This window comes from Sus scrofa, chromosome 6 (assembly GCF_054392235.1).
Source record: "Sus scrofa isolate SSC_HxYL_T2T_F1_AM1 chromosome 6, Sscrofa_HxYL_maternal_Yorkshire_Landrace_v2.0, whole genome shotgun sequence".
NCBI classification, from domain to species: Eukaryota; Metazoa; Chordata; class Mammalia; order Artiodactyla; family Suidae; genus Sus; species Sus scrofa.
The window spans coordinates 51037126-51055204 of record NC_139388.1 but is presented as its reverse complement, the minus strand read 5'-3'; the positions used below and the strand labels follow the sequence as shown (position 1 = coordinate 51055204).

Sequence of the window (18079 nt, the reverse complement as noted above, 5' to 3'; positions counted from 1 at the left end):
ACTGGAACCCAGTGTCTCAAGAGGACCCTTGAGGGGAGCTGGGGTAGTAAGGTAGCCAAGCGCCAGCGAGAAAAAAAATGACCTCAAACGACACCTGACCTAGGCTCCAACCCCAGGCAATGCAAATGCAGGGCAGAGGGGCTCTAGGGCCAAAGGTCTCCATCTGCTGCACAGAATGGTATCAGGAGAGCCAGTGCTGGGCCGGCAGGCAGCTAAGAGCCGCGGGAAGGGAAAGGGCCTGGGGCTCAGCTGTGCAGCAACTGGAAGTCATGGGGGCCCCACTGACCTGCTGCCTGTTGTTGGGGGTATAAGGGAGCAGGGTGGAGACGTGGAACATGATCTCGTAGTCCTGGTACGTCGTGTAGAGGGAGTGGGTTCCCGTGGAGTCAGCTGAAACAGAAACGCCAGTTAGCACCACGCCTCCAAAACCTCTGGGCTTCTGCCATATCCCACACGCCATCTGCCTTCGTTTTTAACTTGATGTTTTCACTTAACTCCTCTCTTTAAAATGAAATAAGTACATTTAGATACAAAGGAAACCTTACCGTAAGCACCCACCAGACTGGAACGCTATCTGTGGCTGGGTAGGTGTGTAAACTGGTACGACCACTTTGGAAAACTTGTTAGTAACACCTACTGAGCCTGAAGACAGGCTAATGCATCTCTCGAGGGAGGGGAGCCATGACCAGGCAGAAACACACCCGATCATGGGCTCCATGGGGGACACTGAGGCACAGGGAGGGAGTGACTGGCCCAAGGTCAAGTGTGGCAGCACTGGGCGGAGGCGGGATGGCCCTCAGGCTGTCAGACCTGAGCATGTTCTTAACAGCACTCAATGCTGCCTCTAATGCGTTTCCAAACTCTCCCCGCCCCCCTAACAGCTGGGGAGACTGGCCAGGAGCACTGTGCTCTCCGGGTCCTTGGAGAAAACCCGCTTCCTGTGGAAGCCACTCGGCGGCCGCTGTCATCCATTTGAGCGCTCGTTCTCTGTAAGGCACTGTGCTGGGCCTCGGACCCTCACGGCGACCCAGCGAGGGGGCAGGATGAGGGCCGTCAGGCGGGGAGCAGGCATCTGTCGGAGGAGGGGCTGAGGAGTCTCCCGTGCCTGCCTCTGAGCGCGCGGCCCCTTCGGGAGGAACGCTGGCACCTGCTGTGGGCTCCCGGGTGTGTAGCGAGAGGCCTGCGGCCCCCCCAGTGCACCGCATGCAGCCTCCACCCTCAGGGCTCCGCGAGGCTGGAGAGAACCGGGCCGGAATGTCAGGCCCAACGCCGTGCTCCAGGGTAAGCGCTCAGACCAGGATGCCGAGGCCGAGCCTCTCCCGAACAAGAGCACAAGGCCGGCTGCCGGCACAATATGCACTTATTCCTCCTACTGCCTCCTTCAACAGAGGAGGTCACGGTGCCACAGGCACCTCCCACCACGCCATCCATCTCCCAAGCTTGTCCCCTCGCCTGGGTTTCTGTTTTCCAGGTGAGGACGACACTGAGGCTTCGCCAGAGCAAGTAAGCAACCAAGCCAGGGCCACAGACGACACAGCCTGAGCAAGTGATGCAACGGGAGCCCTCCCCTCACCAGGGAGCCGTGCCGCCAGCTCACAGCGTCACCTGTCCATCCCCCGGGACTCATCACGAAACATTAATGCCATACGTCACACAACTGACACGTGTGTATGCATATGTATGCACAGGAACGGCTGTAACACATATGCTGTGCCTGCCACCGGCCTGAAGGAACAGACCAATACTCTACCGTGGGCATCATTTTCTCGTTATATCCACCTTCATACCCAGAGGTAACCACTTTCCTGAACCCACGGCCATCAGTGACTGGTTTTTCTCTAGTTTTTCTGCACAAGAACAAAACCTCACAAAAACCACTGCTGAGTGTGCTTTTTCAACGAGCGCTGTGCCAAAGGCGTCATTCGGTACCTGCTCCTCAGGCTCAACATTCGGGGCACGGCCCGCAGCCGGGCTGGCGCCTGCAGCTCCCCTTCGTCACCGCCACACCGTGTAGCACCCTGCTGGGGGGTCTGCGGCTCTGACTGCTCAGGGACACCGCCTCCCCAGCCCCGGCCCGCACGGGCACGGCATCTCAGAGGACACGGGCAGAGGCACAAGCGCAGAGACACGGGGAGGTGACTCTCCACGCTTCGCCAGGACATGCTGTCCGTACTGTGGCTGCGTTACCTGCACTGCCGCCAACGGAGTCCCCGCGCGCCCACTGTCCTGCGTCCTCACCGGGCTACCACCTGGGCCACCCGCCCCTGTCACTTACTCTTGACATCCAGCTGGGCGGCGTACTTGGTGAAGCCCTTCAGGCAGACCTTCTCCCCAAGGAGGCAGAGGAACTCCTCGAAGGCCGGCCCTGCCTCCTCGTTGTTGTACATCTCCTCCTCCGAGCTCTGGCCGGCCTTGCAGTAGAGGATGCCCACCTTGTGTTTCCGGCAGAGCTGCAGAGGCGAGAGCGGCTTGGTGGAGACAGGCCGGGCAGGGGTGGGGGCGGAAGGGAACAAGGGGGCTTTCTCGGGCACGGAGCCAGGGAGCTGCTGGAGTCACACGGGAACTCGGCGCCATGGCCAGAGGAAGAAGGAAGGTGTGGGGGCACGTCCCAGGTGTCCCTTTCCCTCCCTGCCATGCCGGAGAGGCACACCAAGGGCCTAGGCCGCCGAGCCCTCTCTCGAGCGAGAGGCTGTGGCCGAGGCCGGCCTCCCACAGGAGGTGGACTGGAAAAGGTTCTGCAAAAGGAAATGCTGGAGGGCCAGTATAGGCAACACTGTTTTTGGCGGGGGCGGGGGGGGGGGGGGGAGCTGATAACGGCGTTTGTTTTACGTATCGCCGATTCCCCTGGTCACTGATGACTGGACCATGGACAGGCAGGTCACCTAAGCAGGGGCCAGTCAGAGGCTCTCCTGGGACTGCCGGCTGGGCTCTACATGCGGCTGTAATCCTAACGGCAACTCTGGGAGCTGTGGGGGGGCCAGAGAAGCAGAGGGAGGCAGTGCTCAGTGAGGGAGCAGGAACTCTCTCTCTCTCTCTTACACACACACACACACACACACACACACACACACACACACACACGAGCCTGGTGGCTGTCTCATTCCTAGACTGTTTCCCTCCTGAGAGCCAGTTACATTCCGGCTCTTGGGGCCTCCAAAATCGCAGTAGATCCCTCCTCTAACTGGAACTAGCCTGAGCGGGTTTCTGTTCTCTGAGGGAAAAAAGTGACCAAGACAGAAAGAGGTTTGGGGTGGGGTTGAAGGCCGCTGCCCCAGGGGCCCCCAGCTCACCCCTTGCTCGTCGAGCTTCAGCAGCTGCTCCGTCACCTTGGGAGTGTTGAGAGCCAGCCGCAGGCAGTGGATGTTGAGCTCAGGGATGACGTATTCCAGGGCGTCCTTCAGGGGTAGGCCCCGCCCGGTGCCGTGCTTCGTGGCCGTGGGGGTGGCGTCCTCCAGGATGGAGCCCCGCAGGGTGATGAGCTGCTCGAGGGAGAGAAGGGAATTGTGCTGGTCAGCAGCTAAAAAGCACGAGGCATGGACCACCTTGAACGTGCTGGCCCCTGGCTGCGTGATCTTGACTGAATGACATCGCAGCTCTGAGCTTCAGCTTCCTCTTGTGTGAAATGGGCACCGTGGGAGTGTCAGAGCCCCCAGGGAGGGCTGGGAGAGCGAAAGGAGACCATGGATGACGGACTGGCTTCGTTTGTTCAACAAGCACAGACTGGGCATCTCCTAAGGGCCAGCCCTGTTTGATACAGTGAGCAAAACCAAGCCCCTGTCTTCCCAGAGCTGATGTGTAGGTAGGAGATGGATTATGCCAGGTAGTGGGAGGTATGCTGACCAAAACAGGCTCCACGAGGTGGGGACTCAAACAAACACGCTTACCTTCATTATCACAGTAATAGCATATGCACACTCACTGCCACAAGCTCTTATGTAAAACACCTCCCTGCCCTGGACACTGGGACCATCTTGGATCTTGAAATGTGGCACTGGTTTTCAACCTGGTTTCCTGACAAAATCAACACCGGTGGTTCTGACTCGGTCCGTGTGGGCCCCAGGCACGTACATAGGCACGCATGTGTGTAGGTATACAAACGCTTACATGTCTGCATATGTGTATACATGTGTACACTTAACACACACGACCATGCCCCCCCACCCCCACCCCCATTAACACTTCTCAGGTGACTGATGTGCGGCCTGAGTTGAAATCCTTCGTCAGGACCATCACAGCCATCTTGGTCCCCTTTCTCGGGTGCCTCTTTCCACGTCTCTCCTAGAGTGGCCACAGGACTAGTTCTAGGCAATGGGATGGGAGGGGCATTCAGCCTGGGAAAGGAATCTGCACGTCCTTGGTAGATCTCCTTCCCTGGTAAGAGGAAAGCCTCCTTCCACTGGCCCATCTTTTCTATGGATATGGGTATGAGGACAAGATGTTTGGAGCTGGGGCAGCCACCTTATGATGATAAAGAAAGAGACAGAAAGACAAATTACACAGAGAAGTCAATCCCTGCCGCTGCCTACCCCCCCGACTTCTTGTTTGATAATTAAAATATCTGCATATTGGTTTTAGCTATATTTAGGCATGTTTCCTGTTACTTTAGAGACAAAGCAATCTCTCGCTGATGTACCTTAATAACAAGCCACATTATGAAGGCACAGTTCACAGCACAGTATCCCAGGCATGACAGTTACCTAATGACATGCACAGGTCTGTTCAGGGCAGATTTTACTATTTCCATCTCACAGATAAGAAAAACGGACGCTCCAAGAAAGAGCTCAGGTGCCTTAACCAAGGTCACCACAGCTCAGTGGCTGAACCAAATTCCAACCAAGGTGTGCCTTCGCCAAAGCTCCTGAGTTTTCCCTTTAAAATTCCATTTTTTAACTGTGAAATAGACTCCACATACAGAAAAGTACACAACACACCTAAACACAGCTCAAGGAATTATCAGAGTGAATCACCAGCCAGATCAAGAAAGACAAATTTGCAGCCTCCAGAAACCCTTTCCTGCTCCTTCCTACCTCCGTGACAGCAACCTTCCCCTGACTCCCAACACTGTGATTTATTTCTGCCTGTTTCTGAGCTGTGTGCTGTTTGCAATCTCTTCTATCTGGCTTCTTTCTCTTAATGCTACAGATAGGAGATTGGACTGTGTGGCTGCAAGAGGCTGCTGTTTTTACTACGATGGATTTAATCCATTCTGCTGTGGCGGCTGCTGCTGAGCATGGAAACTGCTCTGACAACTGTGAACAGCGCTGTTAGGCACATTCACGGGAGCTCCTCTTAGTGAAGCACGTGAACATGTTTTCTTCTGGGTTTATACCTACGAGAGAAGCTGCTGAGTCACCAGGCGTGTTAATCTTCAATTTTACTCCACTGCCAAATAGTTTTCCAAGTGGTTGTACCAATTCACACCCCGCCAGCCCTGTCTGAGAGCCCGGGTGGCTTCACGCCCTCACCAACACTAGCTGAATGCGCCATGGGCCGCCAGGCTGCACCGTGCCCTGGGCGAGGCACTGAAAGAAGGCACAGCAGGGAGCCTGCACCCAGAAGGGAAACTACCCCCCCTGGGGGGGGGCTAGTTGTAAGCACCCAAAATACATGGGGGTGGGGTGTGGGGGGGAATCAGCGTTCACGGGAAAAACATGCTCACCCTAGGTCAACAGACACAGGAGACGGCAACAATAACGTGTCGCGACATCACCTCTGAGCACATAGCCCGCCCCTGCCAAACAGGACCTGGGCAAGAGGCATGCGTGGAAGGAACAAAATGATCTCATTGCTGGGAGTTCCCAGTTCCAGCCTCAGTAATTAACAAACAAATCTCCTTTATCATAAGCAGGGCAGTCTTGGGCTTTTTCTTTTTCTTTTTCGAGTCACTCCTGCAACATATGAAGTTCCTGGGCTAACAAACAAATCTCTCTTATCATAAGCAGGGCAGTCTTGGGCTTTTTCTTTTTCGAGTCACTCCTGCAACATATGAAGTTCCTGGGCTAGGGGCTGTACTGCAGCTTCAGCTGCTGGCCTCCACCACAGCTACAGCAATACCAGATCTGTACCGCGTCTGTGACCTACACCACAGCTCAAGGCAACGCTGGATCCTTAACCCACTGAGTGAGGCCAGGGATCAAACTCGCATTCTTATAGATACTAGTTGTGATTTTAACCCACTGAGCCACACCAGGAACCCTCAAGCGGGGTAGTCTTGAAAACGGATCATGAACAGCGATGGTATGGGATGCTTTGCCCTGCCAGTCCTGGTGGCCCTGAGATTGTGCATTTCAACAGGCATCCCTTGTATCCGGCTGCTGCTGCCCCACAGCGCCCTCTGCTGGGACCAAGGGACAGTGCGGGCCAGAAGTCCTCATTCTCTTCCACACTGGAGACAGGTGGCCTACTGTCACATTTTTGGCTCTGAAGATTTGACCAAAAGCCACTAGTTAAAAAGCTCCCAGCTTTTCCTTCTCTGCTGGGGATAATAAGCAGGGCACTGGCAGGCTGCAACGCGTGGCTATTTCTCCCCTCCACCTGGTCCTGTGCACTGCCATGTTCTACCTGGACTGTGACGGCAGCCTTCTGGTCTCCCTGCACTTACCCTGCCACCCCCGACCCCAGGCTGTTCTTCCCGCACCAGCTTGAGTCAGATCATGTCTCTCTTCTGCGCAGAACCTGCTGACAGCATCCCAGCTCTCCCCTAGGAAAATCTACCCTCGCTGCTCAGCCTGCAAGGTCGCGTGTGCTCTGACCCTCCATGACACCTGCCATCATCTTGCTGAGCATGAGAGGGCCTCGGGGTCTCGTGGCCAGGGAGGCTCCCATTTGCTCAGGTTGTTCTCCATCAGCTCCTGACTCAGACGTGCCCCTGTCCTCCCCTGTGCCGGGTCCAAGAACGCTTCCTGGGGCTCACTTGGGAGTCGGTCTGCCTCGGTTTGAATCCCGGCTTGAGCCCTTTTCTAGCTATGTGACCCTGCATAAGTTGCTTAATTTCTGTGTCTGTCTCCTTGTCTGTAAAGTGGGGGATGACAGTGCCTGCCTCAAAGGGTGGTCAAGAGTCAGTACGATAATCCATGTGCAGTGCTAGTCCCACTGAATGTGGCACACAGGGAGCGTATGTGTTAACTATTATCACACGTACACGTGGAAAATGTACTTATACAAAGCCACATATGTAATTAAGAATTTTTTTTTTAATTTAACATCAAAGAGGAAGTGACAATTTGTTTTTTCCCCAGTTCACAGTGTGCTTTGGAGATTCTCTCACATAAGCAGAGGTACCTACTGGACACAAATGAAGGTCCAAATGAGGGTCACCTTTGCACATATTTTTCCCACTCAGTACAGGAGTCTCCCCTTTTCACTCTGTATACTTATATACTGTTTAAATTCCGAATGAGTGACTGTTGCTTTTCAAGTAAACAAACAAATCCAAACCTCCAACCCTAACAAAATGAGGGCTGCCAAAAAATTCATGTTTGGAAGATAAAAGGAACCCACTGCGCCTGGTGGGTCAGGCAGTCCCTCGCTAGCTGGTGTCCCCTGTGTCCCAAGAGAGACAGTGCCAGCAGGGGCTCGGGCCAGGGCAGCCCGGGCCTGGGGCTCATCCTGCCCAGACTCAGGGTGGGGGCAGGAGCTGACGTCCAGGCATGTGGTGCCGAAGCCCAGCTCCAAGACTGTTCCCACCCTGGTGGGAAGCTCAGTGCTGCCAACGCTCACATCCCATCTACCAGGAGATGTGGGCCCACTTGACTGTCTGCTTGGCGGCCGGGGGCGGCCATCTGGGGCGGGCCAGCCGGCTGGCTTGGAACAGCCGGGGCCCCTGGCTCTGCCCCTCACGCCTTGGTTTACAGGAGCCTGAGACATGTGCATGTGGCCAGGACAGAACTCTGTTCGTGAACGCGAGCCTCCCTCCCCAGCATGGCCCTCTGACCTCTGACAGCCATGACCCCATCTGCCTGCCGCCAAGGGCGCTCACCAGCCTGCAGCCTCGCGCTCCCACTTGGTGTGCGCCGGTCCCAGAGCCCTGCCTCACCCTTCCAGGAGTCGGAGAACAAACAGCACGAAGTCTATTTAATGGATGAAGAAACCGAGGCACCCAGAGGTGAAGCCACTTGCCTAAGGTCACATGGCCAGTGAGGGGCAGAGCCAAACTGAGTGAGTGAACAGACTCCAGGCTGTCTGTTCCAGGGCCAGATTTCAAATTCAGGTCCACAGGCAGTGAGGCGACCGGTTCAAAGCACGGGCGGGGGACCCAGGCAGTCTGGGTCCATGTCCTGGCCCTGCCACGGGGGGAACCCTGACTAGCAATGATCTCCCTAGGCCTCCGAGTCCTCATCTGTAGGACGGGAATAAGAATGGGGCTACATTATGGGACTACGGAGGATTTGAAGGGTCAGTGCGAACAAAACACCCCGAACAGTGCCAGGCAGGACTATATGCTAAGAGTGTTAGCTACTCTCATCACCACGGTCATCACTGCTTATGGGCTACGCGACACTTTGCTCTGCCTCCGTGGCAGGAAGGGACTTAGGAAAGGGCCAGGCAAACCTCGCAACCCACGGCCCCTCCCTCTGTCCAGATGGGGAGCTCCTCAGGCCTGAGTGCCCAGCAGGCAGCTCTGCAAGGGGCTGGGCCCAGGACCGAATATGCATGTGGCCTGCATGTGTGTGAGGGCAAAATTCAGGGGGCTGACTGGAAAGTGACATGGGGACAGAAGAAGACTGGGACCCCTCCCCATGGCCTACCTCACTGGGCTCTCCCCAAGTGCCAGGCCCAGCACTGCCACCTTTATATGGGCAATGTCACCAAGCCCACGCCATGGACCTGTGAGACTGGGATTCCCTGGGGGAGACTGAGTCTCTGAAAGAAGCAGCCACGTGGCCAAGGTTTCATAGCCGCTGAGTGGCTGCGCCAGGCACGGTCCTGCCTCAGGGCCTTTGCACTGACTGTTCCCTCTGCCTGGAACACTTTTCCAGATGTCACCTGGCTCCTTCGCTCATCTCCTTCCGGTCTTTTACTTATATGTTCTCTTCCCAGTGACACCTCCCTTGACCAGCCTGACTAAAAATCGTACCACCCCCCGACTCCCACGTAACTCTCTTGGCTTTCCTTTCCAGCTTGTCATCATATACCATGCCGCATAATTCCCTCAGGTACTGTCTGCCTCCCCGACAAGAATGCAGTGCTGCCTTATTCACTGCCGGCCCCTCAGTGCCCAGCACAGGGCTGGCTGGTGGTGCTGCTGAGTGAATCTCTGTGCTGTGGGTGAATCCCTAGAATGATGCCCCTGGGCTGAGAGGGCCCCATGCCCAGCCTAGGGTGGCTCGGAGGCTAGTTTTGTGGGTGCTGGGGTAGAAAGTGGACAGAAGCAGGCACGAGCCAGGAATGGCACCAAGTCAGTTGCAAATCTATTGACTAGGAACCATGGCAAACGTATACCCCCTGACCCAGCATTTCCATGTGAGTCTCCTGACCCTCAGGACTTGCAGTGCAGTCTGGAATTAAAGAAAAAAAATTGATTCTACGTATTCTGTTTTCACTAAAAAAATAAATAAATAAAGCCCAACAAGGAGTTCTCCTGTGATGGGGCACGTTAAGATCCAGGATTGCCACTTCAGAGGCTTGGGTTGCTGCTGTGGTGCGGGTTCAATCCCTGGCCAGGGAACATCTACATGCCATGGATGCAGCCAAAAAAAAAAAGCAAGAGCCCAACAACATAAAATGACTCATGAAGGGGCCTAATCTGCAGTCTGAGCTGAGTCAGCAAGTCCCAGGCTGGCCAAGCGGTGGCTGGAATACGGGCCGACGCCTCACCCTGGCACTTACTGGAGGTGCTCTGGGCAAGTGCCTTAACCTCTCTGTGCCTGTCTCGTGCTCTGTACGTGAGGATAACAGCGCCTTCACCGTAGAACTGTCGTGACATTTAAGCGAGTGAATATACATGATAGGTACAGAAAATACCTGACACAGTAAATCTGCAACACGAGAGCCGCTGTTGCAGTATTTGTTGGTATATGATGGGCGTTGTTGTTCACCTGGCAGCTCCCCATCTGTCGTAAGACAGTTTGATGCAGTGTGAGTGTCCCCTCACATTATGCCCTGGTGCTCATCTGGCCAGAAGCGGGAGGGGAGGGAAGCAGTGCTGGGGAGACAGAAGAGCCAGTGACTACCTGTGGTCTGGAGCACAAAGTCTTGGGGATGGCCTTCTGTGTGCTTCCACAAAGCCTCTGTGTCATCCCATTCCCCTCAGCGGTAAGGTCGTTGTGAGGGCATGGGGCTCAGGCCCTCGGTGTGGCATCTGCCCATCTGGACAAGGTCCAGGATCAGCTGACCCCACACCCCAAATCCCTGGCAGCAGCTGCCTGCTGAGTTCCCAAGTCCACCCAAAGGCCAGGACTGAGGAGGAACGGGGTAATGCAGGGGTGAGGGAGAGCCATCTGGGGGCCTGCCCAGCTGACGACTGACCCTTTTCTGGAAAGGTCTTCCTTTTGGGTCTTTTGGAAATCATCATTTCTGCCGGCCTCTATCATTTTTGCTGAGGAACTGTAACAGCCCCCCCTCCAGGTGGCTGATGGAACTGTCCATCACAGTGCCCTGCCTGGCCCCTGGCCCCAGGGTGGAGCACATGTCCTAGGTCTAGACAGAGTCCTCTGACATCCCTGATGCCAGTGACTGGCCCAGGGTGTGGGCTTGTGGTCCAAGCAGAGCCTATCAGAGTCCTTCCCAGAGATGCAGTAGATCAGAGTGTGAAGGAGAAAGTATAAAGACGCAGAAGGTTCGAGCTGCCAGTCTCCATTTTCCCATGAGCTTGGTGGTGGCAGAAAAGAATGACATGCATGATGCAAAAAGCAGCAGAGCCAGCTGAGCAGGAGAGATAAGGAGTTCTGGTGACATCATTTGAGTGCCTGGGTCCAGCTATGCCTGAAGCTATTCCCACCCCTAGATTTGCAATTACAGGGAGCAATGAATTCTATTTCTGGCTTAAACCAGAAGAAGCAGATTTCGGCCACTTACAACTTGGAGACCAAATCGAGCAGGGTGCCCCCACCAGGCCTTGTTGCTCAGCCACAGCCGACATTCATTCCAGAGGACCAAGCCACGCAAGGGGATCCTCTATTCCAAGTGAAAGGAGAAGGGCTGGGAGTGCTACCAGCTGATCCACATCAACACCAGTGCCTGCTGCTGAGACCCCCCACCTCCTGCCCATCCAGAGACTTGGGGTCGTGATTCTCCTTTCTGCTCCGCTGGATACCTCCTCCCCTCACTTCCTAGGCTGACTACAGCTAATCTTTTGCAAATGTGAGGATCTTGAGCTTTGTAGCCAGACAAACCGGATTCCGATCCTGGCCCCTTCTTCACTGATTTCTGAGCCTTCGTTTTCTCGCCTGTAAAATGGGGGAACTAACAGGATCGCTCTGCGAGGCTGCTGGAAGGATTATGTGAGCTGAAGCAGGGGAAGCACTTGCCCTCAGAACCTGGCACAGAGTAAGGGCTCAGAGATGAGGGCTACCATTATGTAATAGTAAGAGTAGTGCTGGCACCTACCTCTCGGGTCCGGAAGATGATCCGGTACTGGTACTGAGGCCCATGGTCCTTGTGGTCCTCTAGCTTCTCCCGCTTGATGCTCACAGCCACTGGCCCCAGCTTCTCGTCCACGCCAAAGTAATTGGCATGCTCTGAGAGGGAAGAGCAGGGGAGTTCAGAGTCAGCTCTCTGGAAGGAGGGGTGACGTCCCACGGCAGGCCTGCTGGGGGGACAGCCGGTGAAGGCTCTTGTGCAACCCGTGGGGTCCTGGTCACGGCCACACTCACTAGAGAGACCGTAGGACCACATCACCTCTGCCAGTCACAGAAGTTTCTCACCTGGGAAATGGCGGGGCCCTCCTGCTACCCACAATTCATAGAGCCGATGTGAGGGTGAAACGAGGCTACAAATAAAAACCGCTGAAGGCAGTGTGTGCCATGGGATAAACCTAGCCTCGCAGTGATTATCCCGTATTTGCAAATGTTCATCAGCTTGGGTGCCACTTAACTGCGTGAAGCAGATAGACCCTAGTCTAGAAAGGCTTCTGCCTGGCAGAATGCGGGCTCTGGACGCATCGGATGTGGCCCAAGTCACCTGACAGCGTTCTCATCCGTGCGATGGGGTCTCAAAGGATGGCCCTGCCCCCTGAGCTAGGCTGTGAGGATTGCAGACGTTACCAATCAGAGCACTTAGCACAGGGCCATGCGCTGGGTCAACGCGCGAGACGTGCTGGCTGCAGGATGTTTGTCACAGAAAAGGACCTTGATTTAAGTCCCAAAGCATCACCTCTGTCTAACCATGTTTTTATAGACTTTACAGACTTTTCTATAGCAGAGGAAACTTTAAACGCTGCGTTTAAAACTTAAACACTTTTTTTCTTATGGTGACAGAGACTTTAATGAGTCCTGGAGGAAGTCTCCTGTTCTTTCCCTGAAATGACAGCTGTCTCCCCCTTCAAGAAAACCGGGCTGCTGTCTTCTAATCCTCCCAGGCCAACAGGTCTTCCTGATACATAACCCAGGCATCTCTTGCTTGTGGCGGATGCCTAGCAGGAGTCTGTCTCGACCTAAGCCCATGAAGTCAGCATCTACGCGCTGCCAGAAACTTCTTCCCACCCCAGTGCTCTGAATACTTCAGTGATGGTGGTTCTTCTCATGAGATGCTCTTGGCGAATCAAAGGCTTATCTAAGGCTCAAATAATGTGGGTTAATTAAGGATCCCAATCAGAACAACATCTGCAGTGGGTTAAACAATCTCCCCAGCTGGTTAGAGAACAGAATAAACGCTCCACAGATATCAGTTCACTCCTGAAACAGTCGCAGGGGCTGCTCTGTCCTGTTTTCCACCAGTGCGTGCTCAGCACCTTGCAGTCCTGCATAGACACTCGATAAACACTGACCAATGACTAACTTATGTATGAGCTTCCAGGGTTACACAGAAATCGTTTCATGAAAGAGAAGAACTTCTATTTAAAGTCCCATGATAAGTCCTTACTACCTGCCTGATGAGGAACGAAGTGGTTGTTTCTTGGTTTGTTTTTGGTTTTTTGTGCTGTGCCTGCAGCATGTGGAAGTTCCCGGGCCAGGGATCGAACCGTGCTACAGCTGCAACCTGCACCACAGCTGCGGCAATGCGGATCCTTAAACCACTGCATCACATGGGAATTTCCAAAACTAAGTGTTTTAGGGTATAGTCTTATTTGATCCTTACCACAGTCCTTCCGCGTAGGTATTTTTATGTGCCAGTTGAAAAAAAAAAGTGTTCTCTGTTGGTTAGATGCAAAATCAGGTTTTTCAAATCCCCTCAGCCTGAGTTTTTGGCTGCTAAATCTGCAATTTCAGAGTGACACTCAACTTCTCCCACAGGTTGTGGATTTGTTCACATCTCCCTGCAGCTGTACTAATTTTTTAAAAAATATAACTATCAACCAGGTTTCCAGGTACACAAAAGCTGACAACGATTAGAGTTTCTTGATGAATTTTTAAAAATGAACACCAAGTGGCCCTTTTGGTTCTTCTAACAAATGTTTTTAGCCTTAAAATCCAGTTTCTGCGATACTGATACTGCCTCACCTGCTTTCTCTTGGTTAGCAACTGCCTGAACTTCTTTTTTCAGCCCTTTCTTTTCAATTTCTGTGTCATTCTGTTTCTGGGCACGTGCTGCTGCTACAATCGTCTCTGTTCCTCACATGAGGACACAAAGTCCAAGGTGTACAATGTTAACGGGGAGCTGATAAGCATGCAACAGACCCCTCAAACCCAGGACTGTTTGATTGCAACACAGCGGCTCCAGAGTCTATCCTCTGAGCTCTACGGGGTGACCTAGTTGACATGTGCTGTGTCTGACCCGGCCTGTGGAGTACCAGCTGCCTGTCCCTTACTCATTCTTCCCTTCTTCCTCTTTAAGAGATACCCTCTGCTCTCGGAGAAAGGAGAGGAGCCATGTCTAGCTAAAAACCTACATTTCCCAGCCTGCCTTGCAGCTAAGAGAAGCTAATAACCAGAAGTGTTGGGGCTAATAACTGCTGGCTGGGGCTTCTGAGGATGCTCTCTAAAAAGGCCTGACCTCGCAGGCTGTCTGCCATCTTGCCTTTATTCTTGCCCCCTCTTTGCCTGAAACATGGATGAGGGCGGTTCAAGCAATTCTGAAATGATATAGGAGGATCTACATTTAAAAAAAAAAAAAAAAAATCCCTGAATTTTCAGGAGAATCTTAAATAACTGGAAAGGCTGGCTACAGTGAACTGGAGCTGAGTGGGAGCTGCACTTTGTTCAGTCCCTGCCTGGCCCCCACGGCTGCCGGGCTTTTCGGTCTCTGCGCCATGCCTTGTGTCGCCTAGGATGGCTCTGTCAGCACCAGTGAACACGACCATACGTGAGGTTCTCTCTCCTGGGGCTTAATACCATCCAAACATCAACAGCTCCACCTTCAAAGGGGATCCAGACCTGCCTGCTTCTTCCTCACTTGGGGGCTCCCATCCTAGATTTGCCCATCATCGTCTCCTGCCTGGACAACGGCGGCGGCAGCCTCCTCCTTGGTCTCCCTGCTCCCACAGCCTGTTTCCTAGAGGGGGCTGTGAATAGCTGAGTCAGATCAAGGTCCCCTCCTACTCAGAACCTTCCTGCAGCTCCATCTCAATGAAAATGAGAGTCCTCACCATGGCCCACAAAGTCCTGCCCCTGTCGCCTGTCTCAGTTCCTTCCTTGCTCCCTCCGTCACTCTGTCCCAGCAACGCTGGCTCCTTCCCCTTCCTCCAGTCTTCCAGGACTACTGCACTTGCGGGCTGTGCCAGGAACACTGTTCCCAGTCTCCACAAGGCTCCCTCCCTCATCTCCTTCAACTCAGTATTCACAGGGCACCTACCTAGGAGGCCCGCCCTGACCATTCCCTACTGAAATGTGACCCCCAAACCCACACTCTATTTCCCCTCTTCCCTGCATGACTTTTCTCCACAGCACCTGCCACCCCACGACACCTTATATATTTTGCATACGTATCTATTTTCATCGTTTGTCTTACTGCACTAAGACATTACAGGCTAGGAAGACAAGGTGTTTCGTTTTCAGCTGGTCAGTACAGTATCCCCTAGCTCTGGAAAGCGCCTGGCACATAGCTGAACCCAGCACATATTTGCCAAGTTAATGCACATGGATCACATTGTCTCCCGGAGCTCAGGGTTTCTGGGTGCTACCCCTGCTCACCGCATCCTCAGAGCCCCTCTCTGGGGGAGGTTTGCATCTTGCTGCATCCTCGATGTGCAAGGCAGGGCCTGGCACACAGGAAACGAATGAGCAGTGAGAGTCTGAGACAAGCTGTGCCCGCCTGCCCGCCCCCCACATCACCTTTGCCCACGAAGTAGTCCTGGTAGTAGCGGGCGCCCAGGTCCACGTGCTCGATGCTGTACTGCCTCGGGCGACTCTGCGTCCTCTGCTGCTCCTTGGGCACCTCCAGCACGGAGATGCTGGCGTTGGTGCGGTAGGAGCTCAGGGCAGGCTCCTGCGGGCGGCCCTCGCCGCCGCCGCCGCCACCACCTCCACCTCCGACCGGGGAGCCCGCAGCCGCTCGAGAGAAGCTCACGTTGCGCTCACACTCGCCTCCGATCTCGTTGCGAAAGTGCGGACAGCTGAGCAGCAGGTCGTTGCTGTTGTCGTCGCCGAGGTCCTGCTCCAGGTTCTCCTTGCAGTTCAAGTCCTCGGTGCTGGTGAAGGCGGGGTCCAGGGCACCGAGGCTGTGGGCCCGCGACGCCGTCAGGGACGCCGTGGCGGAGGCGGCCGAGGCCCCCGTGGTCGTGTTCCGCCGCTGGGCCGTGGACGCCCGGTTGGCGGCCGCCTCGTTGAGGTCGAACAGCATGCTCTGCACGTCGAAGTGGGCGAAGCTCTTCTGGCAGACCCACGGCCGGCTGGTCTCCGGCGGGCTCCGGCCCTCCTCGGCCTCCCCGGGGCAGCGGGCCGCCTCGCCCTCGGCTTTACTGCTCCGCAGCTTCCGGAAGATGGACGAGTCCACCGCGTCCCCGCCGCCCAGGCCGCGCGCGGGCTTCTTCCGGGCTTTCTCCTTCTCCTTGGCGGGCGGCAGCGGCAGCAGGCTGTCCTTCGCGGGCTGCCCGTTGCGGGCGTCCCCCTTGGCCCCGCTGCCGCCCCCCGCCAGGTGCGAGCCAGGCTCGGCCCGGAGGAGCCCTGCGAGGGTCGCGGCGCCAAGGGCCTCGGGCTGCTCGCTGCGGAACTCGTTGAGGATGTCGAAGAAGCTCTGCTCGGGCACGCCCTGCACGTCGATGGAGGACGTGCTCCCGTACTCGCGGAAGAGCGGCAGCGCCCCTGGGTGCCGGGTCCCCCGGGGCTCGGCCGTATCCTCCGCGTCGCACTCGCTGAGGGTGATTTCGCTGCTGCTGCGGTGCCGCAGTGGGAGGAAGGCCCTGCCCGGGGACCGGGGCCACCCGTCCTGGAATTCCACATCTTTAGACCTTCTCCTGGACAGTCGGTGGAAGGCTTTGGGCCCTGAGGAAGCCGGGGTGCTGGCGGGGGGCTGTCCGTTCTGTATTCCCCTCATGGAATGGACCGCCTTTGCGGCCTTCGTGCCGTCGGCGTCCTGTGAGGGGCTCGGGTTGTTCTGCTCTCTCAGGGCCTCCCGCTTGGGCGGCCAGTCGGCCACTCTTGCACGCACGCCCATCTTGGGCACTGCGGGGGTGGTGGGGCTGGGGCGGGTGGGGGCGCCGGCCGGGCTCTCCCCCACGGGCTGGGGCATGCTGCCGTTCTGGACCCAGAATCCCATGGGAGTGTAGTCCGCTGTGTGGGGCCCCGGGAGGACGTCAGCCGCCCTGGCCCCACAGCTGGCTGCCAGGTCCACACCATCGTTGGGAATGGGCCGATAGGCGGTCATAGTCCACGGCCGCTGGAGTGCTACTGGCCCCTGAAAGCTGTAGACTACCTTTAAGGGGTCCCCTGTCCCTCAGCCATTGTTCAGGGCCACCAGTCCCAGGATGAAGGATGCCGGCCCCTGAAGCCTGATGGGAAGGTTATGAGCTTGTGGGGTCCAGTTCTCCACCATCGCTGTGGACAGCTGAGCCAGGACAACCTCACGAGGCAGGTGCTGCCCCGGGGGCTCCAGGCTGAGTGGCTCAGCGGGGAAGGGTAAGCGGCAGGTGTGCTGGAGGGCTGGCAGGCTGCAGGGGTGCCTTCCCTGCCATGCTGAAAAGGGAGAAAAAGCAAAGGTGAGATGTGATGTTACTGCTCTCAGAGAATAACCTTTTTTTGGGGGGGGGCATCCTTGCTCATTAAAATAACCCCCTTTTTTTATAATGGAAATTTTCAAACACCCAAAAGCAGAGAGAAGAACATGATAAGCCACCCCTTCAACACCATTAAATGTTTGCCATTACTCTTTCATCTGTCTCCCCACTGTTCCATTTTGGTTTTGGCAGAATATCTGAGAGTAAATCCCAGATATCAGGCCATTTCACCTATAAATACTATAGCATATAGATCCTTCAAAAAAACCATGATATCTTATCATAACCATCTAGACAAATAAGTTTTTTTTCTTCTTTTTTTGCCACCCCATAATATATGGAGTTCCCAGGCCAGGGATCAGAGCCAAACTGCAGTTGTGACTTATGCCGAAGGTGCTGGTGGATCCTTAATCCACTGTGCAGAGCCAGGGATCCACCCTGAGCTGCAGAGGTGCTGCCAATCCCATTGCACCACAGCGGGAACTCCAATGAGAATTCTTTAATGTCATGTAATACCTTGACTGAATTATTTTCCCTCCAGTTAAATCAAAGGTGTCTTTGAGTTGGTTTGTTCAAATGAGGATCCAAACGAGATCTGTACTATGCTTTGGCAGATACATTTCTTAAGTCTCCACTATTCTACAACTCCCCTAGCACCACCCCCATTTTGATGCTCTTTACTTAGGGAAGAACAGGGCTATGTGTCCCATGGAGTTTCCCACTTTGAGGAGCTGGCTGACCTTCCCCTGTGGTGTCACTGAACGCGTTCCTCTGCCCCCGTAAGTCCCATCTACTGTGGCCATATGCAGAGGCTGCACTGCTGTCCATTTG

The 18079-nt window shown here is 55.1% G+C and overlaps 2 protein-coding genes across 10 annotated transcripts in view; both read right to left on the bottom strand.

The window, feature by feature from the left end:
- NFKBIB (NFKB inhibitor beta) overlaps positions 1-18079 on the bottom strand; it is a 1076695-nt gene that overhangs the window by 658595 nt on the left and 400021 nt on the right. The gene's annotated exons all lie outside the window — the stretch shown is intronic.
- SIPA1L3 (signal induced proliferation associated 1 like 3) overlaps positions 1-18079 on the bottom strand; it is a 231434-nt gene that overhangs the window by 86391 nt on the left and 126964 nt on the right. For all 9 annotated transcript variants that reach the window (XM_084960460.1, XM_084960459.1, XM_084960464.1 and 6 more), the window contains 5 exons: positions 15369-17207; positions 11548-11678; positions 3291-3479; positions 2276-2450; positions 287-390 (listed from right to left, as the gene is read on the bottom strand). In XM_084960460.1, the coding sequence (XP_084816586.1) occupies positions 287-390; positions 2276-2450; positions 3291-3479; positions 11548-11678; positions 15369-16899 (2130 nt within the window). In that variant the 5' untranslated portion in view covers positions 16900-17207. The remainder of the gene's footprint in view (positions 1-286; positions 391-2275; positions 2451-3290; positions 3480-11547; positions 11679-15368; positions 17208-18079) is intronic.